The 14,229-nt window shown below is 41.2% G+C and overlaps 1 protein-coding gene across 2 annotated transcripts in view; it reads left to right on the forward strand.

The window, feature by feature from the left end:
• Positions 1–12,918, forward strand: part of PTCHD4 (patched domain containing 4) — a 92,173-nt gene extending 79,255 nt beyond the window's left edge. For both annotated transcript variants that reach the window (XM_064448645.1, XM_064448646.1), the window contains exon 3: positions 11,285–12,918. In XM_064448645.1, the coding sequence (XP_064304715.1) occupies positions 11,285–12,918 (1,634 nt within the window). The remainder of the gene's footprint in view (positions 1–11,284) is intronic.
• The last annotated feature ends 1,311 nt before the right edge of the window (positions 12,919–14,229 follow it).

The following is a 14,229-nucleotide window of genomic DNA, read 5'->3' on the forward strand; positions in this document are numbered from 1 at the left end:
GATGACAGCGATCTGTTGCTTAAAAGAACAATTGCACCCTGCATACTTTTCAAGATGGAAAGGCACAGCAGGGTATAAACCCCTCTGTCAGCATGTCTGCATAAATATGGTTAGAGAAAAAAATGTGTATTCCATAGAATCACAAGGGGAATGTCCCTAGAAATTACTAAATTTCCCTTTGGACAATGCTAGTCAGTGGTGCATTGCTTCCACAGTTAGACCTTCTGTCCCCAAAGTCTGAACCATCCCAGGCATCTTACTGGTAGGATGACATCCTACTTCACTTCTTGTACTGAGGTTCTGAAGAAAGAGTAAATCACTAACCACTGCGAGGATGATTTAGTACCTCATCTTCCTCAGCAGACCCCCTTAGTTACCCCAGTTACCACTAAAACATCATAATAGCTAAGGGAAAACTAAACAAAATACGGTCAGCAACCCAGCTGTGTGAACAATTCAACTTCAATCATTTGAGAGCTACATAGAGAGATATAAAATGAAAACCATTCTTTTCCAACCTATATTTTAGATTAGTTAAAAAATGTATACTTTATCTTTTCCTTACCTCTAATCAAGCTTAGAAGTTGTTTACTCAGCTTTGTGGTCAAGGTCCACTTCTTGCCTGGATTCATTGTCCTGAGAATTACCTTTACAGAAGAGGATCTAGATTAATGTACACTTTTCCTCATATATCCTAATGCTGCCTGAGGTATCACCAAGCTTCAAATCCTCTTTGCCTTCTGCACCAGGGACCACAAGGATTTACTGATTCTTCATAAAGTAGTTTAATCATCCTTTCTATTGCTTCTTCCCTTCTGAAATGTAGACAGTCCTTGGTTACCATGATCAATTTGCTTAATCTCTGTGCTTCTGTTTTCTAAATGTGAGTGGGGATTCTAATATTAGTGATTAAGCAGAAGAACAAATGCATCCTACATTGCACTGTGTTGACATGGAAAGTTTCGCCTCTGTAAAAAAGTGATTGTGTGAGCCTCAACTTTCTAAAATGGGGTGTATTTTCAAATCAATAGTCCTGAATAAGTTCATAGATTCATAAATTTCAAGACCAGAAGAGAATTTAGATCACAGCTTCACTTTCTAAATACCACAGGCTGTTAAATTGCACCCAAATAAACTGTATTGTCTTAAAAAAATTAATTAGAGAATAAGTCGTGTCAATATGCTACTAGTGGTCACGGTCCCTGCTATCGTGGGGCATTGATTAGATAAAACAAGCCCAGTTTTTCCAGGAGATGAATTGGCCTCTCTAGTGCTAAGGAAGAAAAAAGATCTCCGTGTGCCCTGTTTGTCTATTCTCAGGGCGGGGAAAAAATGTGATTCCCCCCTCAAGGAGTTATAAGTTCTTTTTCTAGCTAAAATAATGGAAAGATCATTTCCTGTAGACTCACAACAAAGAATTTTAACGTAAAAATATACGAAAGCTATCCTTGCATCCTGTATATACACGTCAAGATTATAGGTGTGGCTGTTAATGAAAACTGAATAAAATACTTAGGTTTCTTAGTGCAGAAATGTTGAGTAAAGCTGTGCTATGGCACTAAGTTCTAAGGGTTTGGGGTTTGTTTTTTCCTATGATTAAAAGCCCTGTGGATTTTTTTCCCTGTGATTAAAAATCCCATTACAGTATCCATTGCAGATTTTATTTGAAATGTAACATAGACAACAAGGATATCACCACATTGACTTCCATCAGTTCAGAGTCATGGTGGTGATCCTAGAAATAGTACGAAAGCTGGCAGTACTCAACCCCTCCCAGCAATGCCTAGTGACTTCAGACTGGCATTATGCTGAGTGATAAATGCAGATCAAACTCCTATCCCAAGAAGTTGATGGGTTGTAGCAGAAGGAACAGATAAACACTGAACAGACATGCTCTGATTAAGACAACACAGAAAGTAGACTGTTTTTCATGCTTAAGTAATCCTAAAGCGTCTTAAGTCTAAGTTAGTTATAATGGTACAGAAGCAGAGATGTAAGAGATTTCGGGAATCTGCATAGAATCCACCTCACAGCACTAAGACAGGATGTACCTAGCACCTCCATTAACATTTACTAATCTAAACATTTTTTTTAAATCTTGCAATGAAGAAGACTTTATGGCCTCCTTAGTGTGTTCCAGTGTTTAATGAACCTTAGAGGAAGAAAGCTTTCCTTTTTCTGGTATCTAAACTAAATGTTTTTTCTGCAAATGAAGACAATGATTCCTTGTCTTCATCCCAATAGAAGTGAGAAAGAATTGATTGTGGTCCTCTTCATAATAACTTTTTTCATGTAGAATGCTACTGAGCCCTCACTGGCACTGTGGTCTATAGCGGGAAAAAGGCCAAATCATTCAGCTTTTCTTTGTGCTTTTCATATTTCACAAACAAGTTATTGTTTGCTGTTTCATTGCTCAAAGTGTTCATACCAATTTTGCCTTTTTCTTTTTTTTTAATGTCACTGCCCACAGCAGGTGTACTGGACCTAGGTGATCTTTAAAGGTCCCTTCCAACCCAAACCATGATTCTATGATTCTGTGAAAATATCATGCCCCATTTCAAAACAGTGGTCCAGTTTATGCCTCCATCATACTAGAGCAAGCAAAATGATTGCCTCCAATTTTTGTTATTACTGTTAATTCAGCTTTTTATGTGTTTTAAGAGAACTTTTGAAGTTCCCCACATCCCCTAAACAATCTTCTGTCTGACTTCTTCCTCACCTGTTATTCTTTATTATGCATTTCTTTCATTTGATTTCCTCAAGGCCTCTTGCATTTATCTTCATTAAATTTAATCTTATTGATTTCTGACCACTTCTCTAAGTTTAAAGTCTTGCTCTGCAGAGGATTTGAACTATCTCCCAGCTAAGCCTCACACACAAATTCTGTAAGTGCCCAGATCATTAACAGAAAATATCAAAAAGAACTAGGCCCAAGATGGACCTTTGATGCAAGCTCACTTACAATGTCCTTGTGAAAATTGATAGATCATTGGAAACAACTCTATATGTGCACACTTGCAATCAGTTGAAACTTATTTCCCATGTTTTCCTCTAGACATTACTGCCTTAATTCTTCAGAATACTAAGTACAATAGTATTTTAAAACTTACCGAGCCCAGTAGAAAGGTATTAAAAGCCTTACTGAGATAGCCTGTCTCCTTCTCCTTCTTTCCATTAGAATCACAGAAACATAAAAATGTTTGGGTTGGAAAAGACCTCTAAGATTATTAAGTCCAACCATAAACCTAACACTGCCCAGTCCACCACTAAACAATGTCCTTAAGTGCCACATCTACACATCTTTTGAACACCTCCAGGGATGGTGACTCCACCACTTCCCTGGGCAGCCTGTTCCAATGTTTGACAACCCTTTCAGTGAAGAATTTTTTTCCTAAAATCCAATCTAAACCTCTCCTGATGCAACTTGAGGCCATTTCCTCTTCTCTATCACTAATGACTTGAGAGAAGAGACCAACACCCACCTTGCTACAACCTCCTTTCAGGTAGTTGTAGAGAGCAATAAGGTCTCCCCTCAGCCTCCTCTTCTCCAGGCTAAACACCCCCAGCTCCCTCAGCCGCTCCTCATCACACTTGTTCTCCAGACCCTGCCCCAGCCCTGCTGCCCTTCCCTGGACACGCTCCAGCACCTCAATGTCCCTCTTGTCCCGAGGGGCCCAAACCTGAGCCCAGCATTCGAGGTGGGGCCTCCCCAGGGCCGAGCACAGGGGCCCCATCCCTGCCCGGCCCCTGCTGGCCACACCAGGGCTGACACAGCCCAGGGGCTGGTGGCCTCCTTGGCCACCCGGGCACTGCTGGCTCATGCCCAGCCGGCTGTCAGCCAGCACCCCCAGGGCCTTCTCCGCCGGGCGCTTCCCAGCCCCTCTGCCCCAGGCCTGGGGCGTTGCCTGGGGTTGGTGTGACCAAAGTGCAAGATCCAGCACTTGGCCTTGTTAAACCTCATACAATTGGCCTTGGCCCATCAATCCAGCCTTTCCAGGTCCCTCTGTAGGGCCTTCCTACCCTCAAGCAGATCAATACGCCCACCCAACTTGGTGTCATCCACAGACTTACTGAGGTTGCACTCAATCTCGTAATCTAGATCACTGATAAAGATCTAAAGATGATAAACAGAACTGGCCCCGATACTGAGTCCTGTGATGTTCCCATCACTTGTGACCAGTCACCAATTAGATTTAACTCCATTCACCACAACTCTTTTAGCCCAGCCATTCAGTCAAGGTTTTTACCCAGGAAAGATCATGCCCATCCACACCATAAGCAGGCAGTTTCTCCAGGGGGATTCTGGTGGAAGTGGTGTCAAAGGCTTTACTAAACTCCAGGTAAACAAAAGCCACAGCCTTTCCCTCATCCACCAAGTGGGTTACCTGGTCATAGAAGGCGATCAGGTTAGTCAAGCAGGACCTGCCTTTCATAAACCCATGTTGACTGGGCCTGATCACCTGGTTGTCCTGTACGTGCTGTGTGATGGCACTCAATATGATCTGCTCCATAACTTTCCCTGGCACTGAGATCAGAATGACAGGCCTGTAGTTTCCCGGATCCTCCTTCTGGCCCTTCTCATAGATTGCTGTCACATTTGCTAACCTCCAGTCAACTGGGACCTCCACAGTTAGCCAGGACTGCTGATAAATGATTGAAGGGGGCTTCTGCCAGCTCACTCAGTACCCTTGGGTAGACCCTGTCTGGCTCCATAGACTTTTGTGTGTCTCAGTGGTGTAGCAGGTCTCTAACCATTTCCCCTTGGGTTATGGGGGCTTCATTCTGCTCTCCATCCCTGCCTTCTAGCTCAGGTGGCTGAATACCCTGGGGATAACTGGTCTGACTGTTAAAGACTGAGGCAAAGAAGGTGTTAAGTACCTCAGCCTTTTCCTCATCCTTTGTCACTATGTTTCCCCCCACATCCAATAAGGATGGGGAGTCTCCTTAGCCCTCCTTTTATTGCTAATGTGTTTGTAGAAACTTTTCTAATTGTCTTTTATGGCACTGGCGAGTTTAATTTCCACTTGGGTTTTGGCCCTTCTAATTTTCTTCCTGTATAACCTCACAAGAACCTTGTAGTCCTCCTGAGTTGCCTGCCCCTTCTTCCAAAGGTCAAAAGCTCCCCATTTTTCCCTGAGTTCCCTCCAAAGGTCTCTGTTCAGCCAGGCTGGTCTTCTACCCCGCTGGCTTGTCTTTCACACATGGCAACAGCCTGTTCCTGCACCTTGTAGATTTCCTTCTTGAAGAATGCCCAACTGCCTGGAGTCCTTTGCCCTTCAGGACTGCCGCCCAAGGGAATCTGTCAACCAGTGTCCTAAACAGGCCAAAGTCTGTCCTCCGGAAGTCCAAGGTAGCCGTTTTGCTGACCCCCCTCCTTACTTCTCCAAGAATTTAAAACTATCATTTTGTGATTGCTATGCTCAAGCCAGCCTCCAACCATCACATCACACACAAGCCCTTCTCTGTTCGCAAACAACGGGTCCAGCAGGGTGCCTTCCCTAGTTGGCTCACTTACCAGCTGTGTCAGGAAGTTACCTTCTACACACTCCAGGAATCTCCTAGACTGTTTCCTCTCTGCTGTATTGTATTTCCAGCAGACATCTGGTAAGTTGAAGTCCTCAATGAGAACAAGGACTAGTGATTCTGAGACTTCTCCCAGCTGCTTATAGAATATTTTATCTACGTTTTCATCCTGGTTGGGTGGTTTATAACAGACTCCCACCATGATATCTGCCTTGTTGGCCTTCCCCTGACTCTTACCCATAAACCATCAACCCTATCATCACCATCATTTAGCTGTAGACAGTTAAAACACTCCCTAACATACAGGGCTACCCCACCTCCTCTCCTTTCCTGCCTATCCCTTCTGAAGAGTTTATAGCCATTCATTGCAGCACTCCAGTAAGTCATCCCACAATGTTTCCATGATCGCAACTATATCGCAGTTTTCCTGCTGCCCAATAGCTTCCAGCCCCTCCTGTTTGTTGCCCATGCTTCGTGTATTGGTGTAGATGTACTTCAGTTGGCCATCTTTCTGGGGAGAGAAACCCCAGTTCTTACATGACCATTTTCAGGCTCTTCCATGGTTTCTAAAACATCCATAACACCTGCATCTTTTCTACTGCATGGATCTCCATCCCCTACCTCCACTGAGACAGCAGACTGAAGGACCTCACTAGTACACCATCCCTCAAACACTGGCGTGCTGCCCTCATGTTTATCTTTTGTAAAACTTGTCTTATACCTTTATTAAGCTAGTTACTTTTCAAAGCAAGAAATTAGATTGATTTGAGATTATTTTTTTTATAAACCTATATTGTTTTTTTCTGATCACCTTCCTATCCTCTCAGTGATAGTAAAATGGTTTGCAATTGTTTATTCTATCATCTTTTGATATAGGGACTAAGCTGATGGACATTAAGTTCTACAGGTCTTCTTCTTTCTCCTTTTTGAAGATACATACTATGTTTGTCCTCTCCATTCTTCTTGGACTATCCCATATACATTCATTCTCTAAGGCGACTGCTAATAGTTCAGAAATAGCTTTGGCTCAGCTTTTAATTGATTAATTTCTCCAGGTTCTTCCAGCTTGAATAAATTTACCTGAATCAAGTGGTCTTAAATCTGTTATTTCACTCTTCATGGTTTTATTCCTATCCTCTTGAAACTTATTTTAAATATCTGCTCATAATTAACCATTTGTTTTGAAAATTAAGGCACAAAAAGCTTTATATATTTCCATTTTCTCTGCAGCCACCCTTATTTGCTCTCCTAACCTCATAAGTAATGACATAAAAATTTCTCGTCTCCTTTCTTCTTAAGTAGTCATAGGCTACTGCTTGTCTGGCAAATAAAAAATTGCTGTACTTCGTTCATGTCATGTTAGTACTAGAGAAACTTGGCAGTTTTGACCTGGAGCCAAAGACCCTGTGAACCTTCCTAGAACTGCTCAGTGAACTTAACCCCACTGTCAATGTTGTCAGTGATATTAGTGATGAAGCTGAAGGAACAACAGAATTTTACAGAGTGACTGTGGTGTCTGAATCATCAGACATGTCAGGAAAATGTTGGTTTCTGTCCAGTTCAGAAAAAAATGGATTTGTGTTCTTGGTGGGAAAGGGGAATAGATCTGCTTGTCTGGGGAAAACAACAGATGCTGGCTGGAAAACTTGATATGAATATTGTTGTAGGAAAATGAGTCAGGGAAAGATTGCTTCTTGTGGCAGCAAGGGAATTACTCCACTGTATTCCCCAATTTCTTTATTTGTGTAACGGAGCTATAGTTAGCTGCAAAAGGGAGATAAGTGGAAATTTTACATTTGTGTAATAATAATCATAACAAAATTAGTGCCCATTTTCATCCTCAAAGACATTATGAATATCAATATTTTATTTCCTTATGATACTACTTGTTCTATTAGAAAAAAAAAGTCTAGAGTTTAATTACAGTATTTTAACTTTCAGTATTAACACAAGTTAGTACATACACATCAGGGTATACTTTTGGGTAGTCCTTGCATATGTATATGTTTCACAGTAAAACCCCTTTCTATCAGTCATTTCATACCTACCCTAGGATTAAATGCACCCAGGTACTCATCACTGAGAAAGTGATACACTAAAATTTATAAATTAATAACAGTAAAACCATGATAAATATGCAGCTGTGAACATATCCTTTCAGGTCGGCAGATAAGTGAGATTTTGGAATAAGCAGAGAAAAGTCATTACTACAATAAATTGCAGATAGAGCTGGTAGAGCATTGCTTCATTTAAGGCTTCTTTGGAAAGTGCCAATCCATCATAACTTAAACTCTTTCTGCAAAAGGACTGCTTTTGCTAAATTTCCAATTTAAAACCATTACAATCATCCAAACTATTTGTTTTAACATTTCAAAATCTTTTTTCTTTATTTGATTTTGCCAATCACTTCTAGCTGTAATTCCTAACAAGAGCCTCCCACAGTTATTCTCTCCATACATTCGCATGTGTAACAATAGCCTGCAAATAATGGGCCCATTTCAGTCACATCTAGAAGAGGGATAGAGATCTCAGACACTACTACCGTCCTAGAAGCTTTGTTAAAATTGTTGCCTAGAAAGACGAAAAATCCCAGATTAGTACCTCCTAGAGGAGGTAGAGGACAGAACTCAGCTATTTTACATTTTATTGGTAACATCTAGGTGGCAAATTAGCATATTTGTCTTGGGCAACCAGCTAAGGAGCACATGCCTAGCTGTAGACAAGTGGTCAAGGAGAGGTGTCAGAAGGGTGAGGAATGCTGGGACTGTTCAGGTGGGAGATCCCAGGAACAAAGGACTCATGTATAGAGAACAGGTTTTATTAAAGGCAATGTTCATTCCTGAAAATCTATCTCTGCGCTTTGTCAGGTCAACTAGACCAAAGTAGAGCAACCCTGGGTTTGACCCAATGTGGCTACCATGGTGTTGTTAAAGGGAGAAGAGAGAAAAGATGGGCTCAAAGTCTCAGATAGACCCTAAATTAGTGTTTCCAAGGTGAGATTTGTAGACCAAGGATTCCTTTACTCTTAGATCACAGCAAGGTACCTGGGAGAGTGGGTGGAAGAGAAGAAAATTAAGTAGAAAACAACATCACTGCTCGGTAAGATCACTCTGTCCTCAGTGGAAGAGTCTTGGGATGGGGAGATGGGAGGAATAACACCAGCAATAGAAGCAGAAATCCTGTGCCACTACTCATCCCCTCAGCCTTCCTCTTAAAAGAAGAAAACAAAAAGAGAGACAAAGAAGAGGGGTGCCTAAAGCTAGAAGAAAAGGGGCAAGATTGAGGTCAAGAGCTGGCACAGAAAGATAGGTGTTTTGGACACATGGGATATGAACGAGATTTAAATGTCAAAGTCATACAGTAAAGGGACCTTTGTCAGCAATGTCTGGAGAAGAAACATCCAAAATCAATCAGAAGACGGAAAGGGGGTGAGCACAGACATCTGAGATCATTGCGCCCTGCTGTCCCCAAAAGAGAATGAAACACAGCTCCTATACCATTAAAATAAGCCATGCCAGGATACAGGCACTGGAAGTGGTGACAGGCAAGCCTGGTCCACACCCTGCAGGGTACTTACACGTTTGCTTTATGCATAATATAAAATTGCATCCAAGACACTGGATTCTGCAGCTTTACTCAGCCTAGGGAGCCAATTCTTTCTGCTTGATGGTCCAAAAGTGACAGTGTGCAAGACAGCTGTGCCTTGAGAATTTGAACAGACTCACCCTAAACCTACCAGGGAATTCAAGGTCCCTCCTGAAGCAAGATGCTGATTTGTAAGAGAGCAGCATTTCCATACAGGCTTTTTGCTAACCACAAGAATTCTGTAATACTGTATGTTTATCTTTCACTAGGGACACTGATTTGCAATAAAACAGGTAACATACACAGAACTTGACGGTTTATGCTGTAATTTTCCCTGTGTAGAATGGCTGTCAGGAGTCTGCTTTGGGCAACGTAAGCAGCTGTATGAATCCAAACAATTTAAATCAAAAGACAAATTCAACTGACTTTTTGTTCACTATTACACACTTCATTATTTGCAAATCTCCTGTTGTCATATTTCTGGTTTTGTTACAAGAAAATTACCTTTGTGCATGCTTTGTTGCATATAATTCTTCTACTGCAGAGAGTGAAGGCACGCAAACAGAGGCAGGAGCATCTGCATTCTGCTTCTACTTCTTTCTCTGCTCAGTAGTGTGTTTCCTTACATTGTCCAGAATTTTGTCAGGGCTTGATCCAAAGTGCAGAGAATTTCCGCTTTCTCATATAAACTCAAATATGTTTTTTAAATTTTTGACCAAAAAAAAGTATTTCAAAGCCAAACCCTTTTGGCTCTGTTTTTTAATATTAGTTTTTATATTTTCCCCCAATGTGAAATTCTCTAATGTGAAATAAAAAAATGTATGTGTATATATCTATTCAACACAAAAATTATATGAATAGGTATACATAGTGAATAATTTTCACTAGCTAAAACTTTTCCAGTAAGATTAGCTTCAACTTTACCATTCTGTCTCAAAGTTTAATAGCTGTAGACTTCCTGGACTGTGACTGTGATGAGTAAAACGAAAGTAAGCCTGTGTTAAGCTTTAATTTATTAAAAATTCATACACGTAAGAGCCTTCTCAGGAGACAATACAAAGTAAGAACCCATGATGGAGCACTGGTCATGCCTGGCTCTTTTCTGAGTGTCCTTTCATGTGAGCTAAGGGAATTTCTTCTCCCCAGGAGCAGCTCTGGATAGCTAAGAGAGTAAAAGAGAGACAGATGGAGACATAAGAATGAAAAAAACCCCAGGAATTTTCTAGACAACTGATGTGGACCCGTGATTTAGCCAGTACTGTACTCTCCATCATTACCACCGGCACATCAACTTTCATGTAGTGTGGTAACTTGTGGGCTATCACAGAATCACAGAATGGTAGCAAGGCTCAAGCAGGGGGGTTGGACAAGACGGTCTCCAGAGGTCCCTTCCAACTCCCACCATTCTGTGATTCTGTGATTCTGTAGGGGTTGGAAGGGACCTCTGGAGATCATCTTGTCCAACCCCTCAGCTTGAGCAGGCACACCCAGAGCAGGGGGCATAGGACAGCATCCAGGCAGGTTAGGAATGTCTCCAGGGAAGGACAAAAGTGTCACTGAGAAGTTCCAGTTTCACTCAGTAGGTAGAGAACCATCATACAAATTATTCTAGTCATTTGTACTTTATGGCAGTATATTTTTTCTCTGTCCAGCATGAAGAACCAAGGTGTCCCTTTCTTGGTCACACCTCCTCATTTCTCAACTAATGCCTTAATTTCTATTTTCTGGAAAAAAATGTTATTTGCATTTGTAAGTGTTTCAGACTGAATCCCTTAAACATTGAAAGATGTAGTAGGAAGCCACAAGGAATTTCAAGAATGAAACCCAGACTTGAATTAAACTTAATGGTCTCCTTTGTCTTATATAGGTAGTCCATTTAGGATCTAATTCAATATCCATTAAAATCAATGAATGTCTTTTAAAGGGTATTTTATCATTTCATTTCTGAGCATGAAGAGTCTCATAATATCAGGCTGTTAATTTAAGCACCTGCATATGAATTCTGATATCTAGCTTTAGACAGATACTTCACAATTTTCCATTTGTTTAACTGGTAACAAAATCATAATGAAGCTTAGCTGACAAAATTTTTTGCCTGCTGGAGGATGAAAAGCCTGGAGGATGATGGGATCCCCTTTATATGTGGACGTGTATATACTTTGTTTTCTCATTTCAGGTCATGGAACCAAAGGAGTGTTTGAACTTCTTTCAGGATGGCGTCGAACCAGAGAGAATCTGCCATTTAAGGACAGAGTAGCAGATGCCTACTCAGATGTCATGGTCTCCTATACAATGACAAGCTCCTTGTATTTCATAGCCTTTGGCATGGGTGCAAGCCCTTTCACCAACATTGAAGCTGTAAAAGTCTTTTGCCAGAACATGTGTGTCTCCATCCTGTTGAACTACTTCTATATCTTCTCCTTTTTTGGTTCCTGCCTGGTCTTTGCAGGCCAGTTGGAGCAGAACCGTTATCACAGCATCTTCTGCTGTAAAATTCCTTCAGCAGAATACCTGGACCGGAAACCTGTGTGGTTCCAGACCATGATGAACGATGGCCATCAGCATACTTCTCATCATGAGACCAACCCATACCAGCATCACTTTATCCAGCATTTCCTCCGAGAGCATTACAATGAGTGGATTACCAATATCTATGTCAAGCCATTTGTGGTGATACTGTATCTCATCTATGCCTCTTTCTCCTTTATGGGGTGCTTACAGATTAATGATGGAGCCAACATTATTAACCTTCTTGCCAGTGAATCTCCAAGCGTCTCCTATGCCCTCATACAGCAAAAGTATTTCAGCAACTACAGCCCAGTGATAGGTTTCTACATTTACGAACCTTTGGACTACTGGAATGGCACTGTGCAAGAAGACCTGAAAACACTAAGCCAGGGGTTCAATACAGTGTCCTGGATTGAACAGTATTACCAATACCTTCGAGTAGGTAACATTAGTGCAACCAACAAAAGTGACTTTATCAGCATCCTCCAGAGCTCCTTTTTAAAAAAACCAGAATTCCAGCACTTCAAAAATGACATCATTTTCTCCAAAGCTGGAGATGAGAACAACATAATTGCTTCTCGTTTGTACCTGGTGGCCAGGACTAGTGAAAACACACAGAGGGAGGCGGTAGAATTGTTGGAGAAGCTGAGGCCACTCTCTCTTATACAGAGCATCAAGTTCATTGTGTTCAATCCTACCTTCGTTTTCATGGACCACTATGGTTTATCAGTAACTATGCCTGTCCTGATTTCTGGCTTTGGCATCCTGCTGGTGTTAATATTGACCTTTTTCCTGGTTATCCATCCTCTGGGAAATTTCTGGTTAATTCTCAGTGTCACCTCGATAGAGCTGGGTGTCCTTGGCTTGATGACCTTATGGAATGTAGACATGGATTGCATTTCTATACTGTGCCTTATCTACACTTTGAATTTTGCCATAGATCACTGTGCACCCCTGCTTTATACATTTGTACTAGCTACTGAGCACACCCGAACTCAGTGTATAAAGAACTCCCTCCAAGAGCATGGGACAGCCATTTTGCAGAACGTTTCTTCTTTTCTTATTGGGTTGGTCCCCCTTCTCTTTGTGCCTTCAAACTTGACCTTCACACTGTTCAAATGCTTGCTGCTTGCCGGCAGTTGCACACTTCTGCACTGTTTTGTTATTTTGCCCGTCTTTCTAACCTTTTTCCCACCTTCCAAAAAGCACCACAAGAAAAAGAAACGGGCCAAAAGGAAGGAACGAGAAGAGATCGAATGCATAGAGATTCAGGAGAATCCTGATCATGTTACAGCAGTCTGAAAGGCTTAGAAAAAGTAATAGTATATTCTCTTTTTAAAAAAGCGTTGCACAGAGATGCAGGGAAAATAGAGCAAAGATCTCAGCTGCTTGTGCTGGCCAGGTCTGACAAGGCAAAGGAAGATCAAGAAGGGGTATTCATGACACATCAAGGTGCAAACTTTTTTTAACAAAAATAATGAAAGTAAAAATAATCTCAAACGTTTCCTTTGAATCCTCATCCTCCACCAGGGAAGAGTCTGTTGGCCATTAAGTGTTCCTGAATCTCAGCTGTAGCTCTAATGGGAATTTGCTTGATCTGTCATATGTAGGACTGAAGCAAAGGTGAAAAAAAGAGTTACCATTAAGTAAACAGTAGGGAAAAAGGCAGATTTGTTTGTTTGAAAAAATTGTCCATGGAAAAGAAAAAACAGCATTTCAGATGAGAAAAGGGAAGAAGACCAAGAGAGATAAAAAAAATCCCATGGTATTTTTTTCTTATTTTCTTGAGTAAGTTAAGATGAAACCTATGCACTTGGGAAGTAGATGTTTAAAACAATCTAAGCCAAAGTACTTCCCAATCCTAGTATACCATGTATACCTGTAACACCACAATTAGAGTGTTATTGTGAATATGGGTGGCAAAGCTATACTGCTGAGGAATAGAGGTACTATTTATATAGAAGAAATAATCATACCCATTTGGAAATTTAACATTTAGTTTCTTTAAATGTGACACATGACCTTTTTCCCAAGAGGTCAGAGCTGGTAATTAATACCATACACACATTTTGGTATTTCTGAATTGTGAAATTCCCCTTGAATAACAGATCTCACTAAACTAACCCAGGCCATTACCACTGCAGTGGTATTTGCAGTTCCTGCAGTGCAACACTTCTGACTTTTAATTTCTCAGTGTTGACATTAAATACTGAATATTAATCAAGAAGGCACTTTAAACGTAATGATGGATTGCATATCACAGGCATAATGTGATCATGCAACAGCTGAGTCAGCTCTGGGGCACCCGCACGGTACTATCATTATATATTTGGTCCAACGGACGAAGGGATACGTTTGCTGGTCCCTGCAATATGCTGCAGGAAGTGGGATTTTCCCCTTCTTTAAGCAAAATATCAGTCAAATACTTGCCACACACATGGAAAAAAAACCTTGTTAAGGTTTGCATGGGGCTGAATCAACCCCTAGCTGTAAAAAGCCAGATCGGTCCCCTGTGGAAAGGGGAGGGGAGGGCGAAATGTCTTTGTTATTATTACTCCTAAATATTTGAGTGTTGATTGTCTGCAACATAAAGCTTTGTAATGGCAGTTGAAA

The sequence above is a fragment of the Phalacrocorax carbo genome, chromosome 3 (assembly GCF_963921805.1).
Source record: "Phalacrocorax carbo chromosome 3, bPhaCar2.1, whole genome shotgun sequence".
Classification (NCBI taxonomy): Eukaryota; Metazoa; Chordata; class Aves; order Suliformes; family Phalacrocoracidae; genus Phalacrocorax; species Phalacrocorax carbo.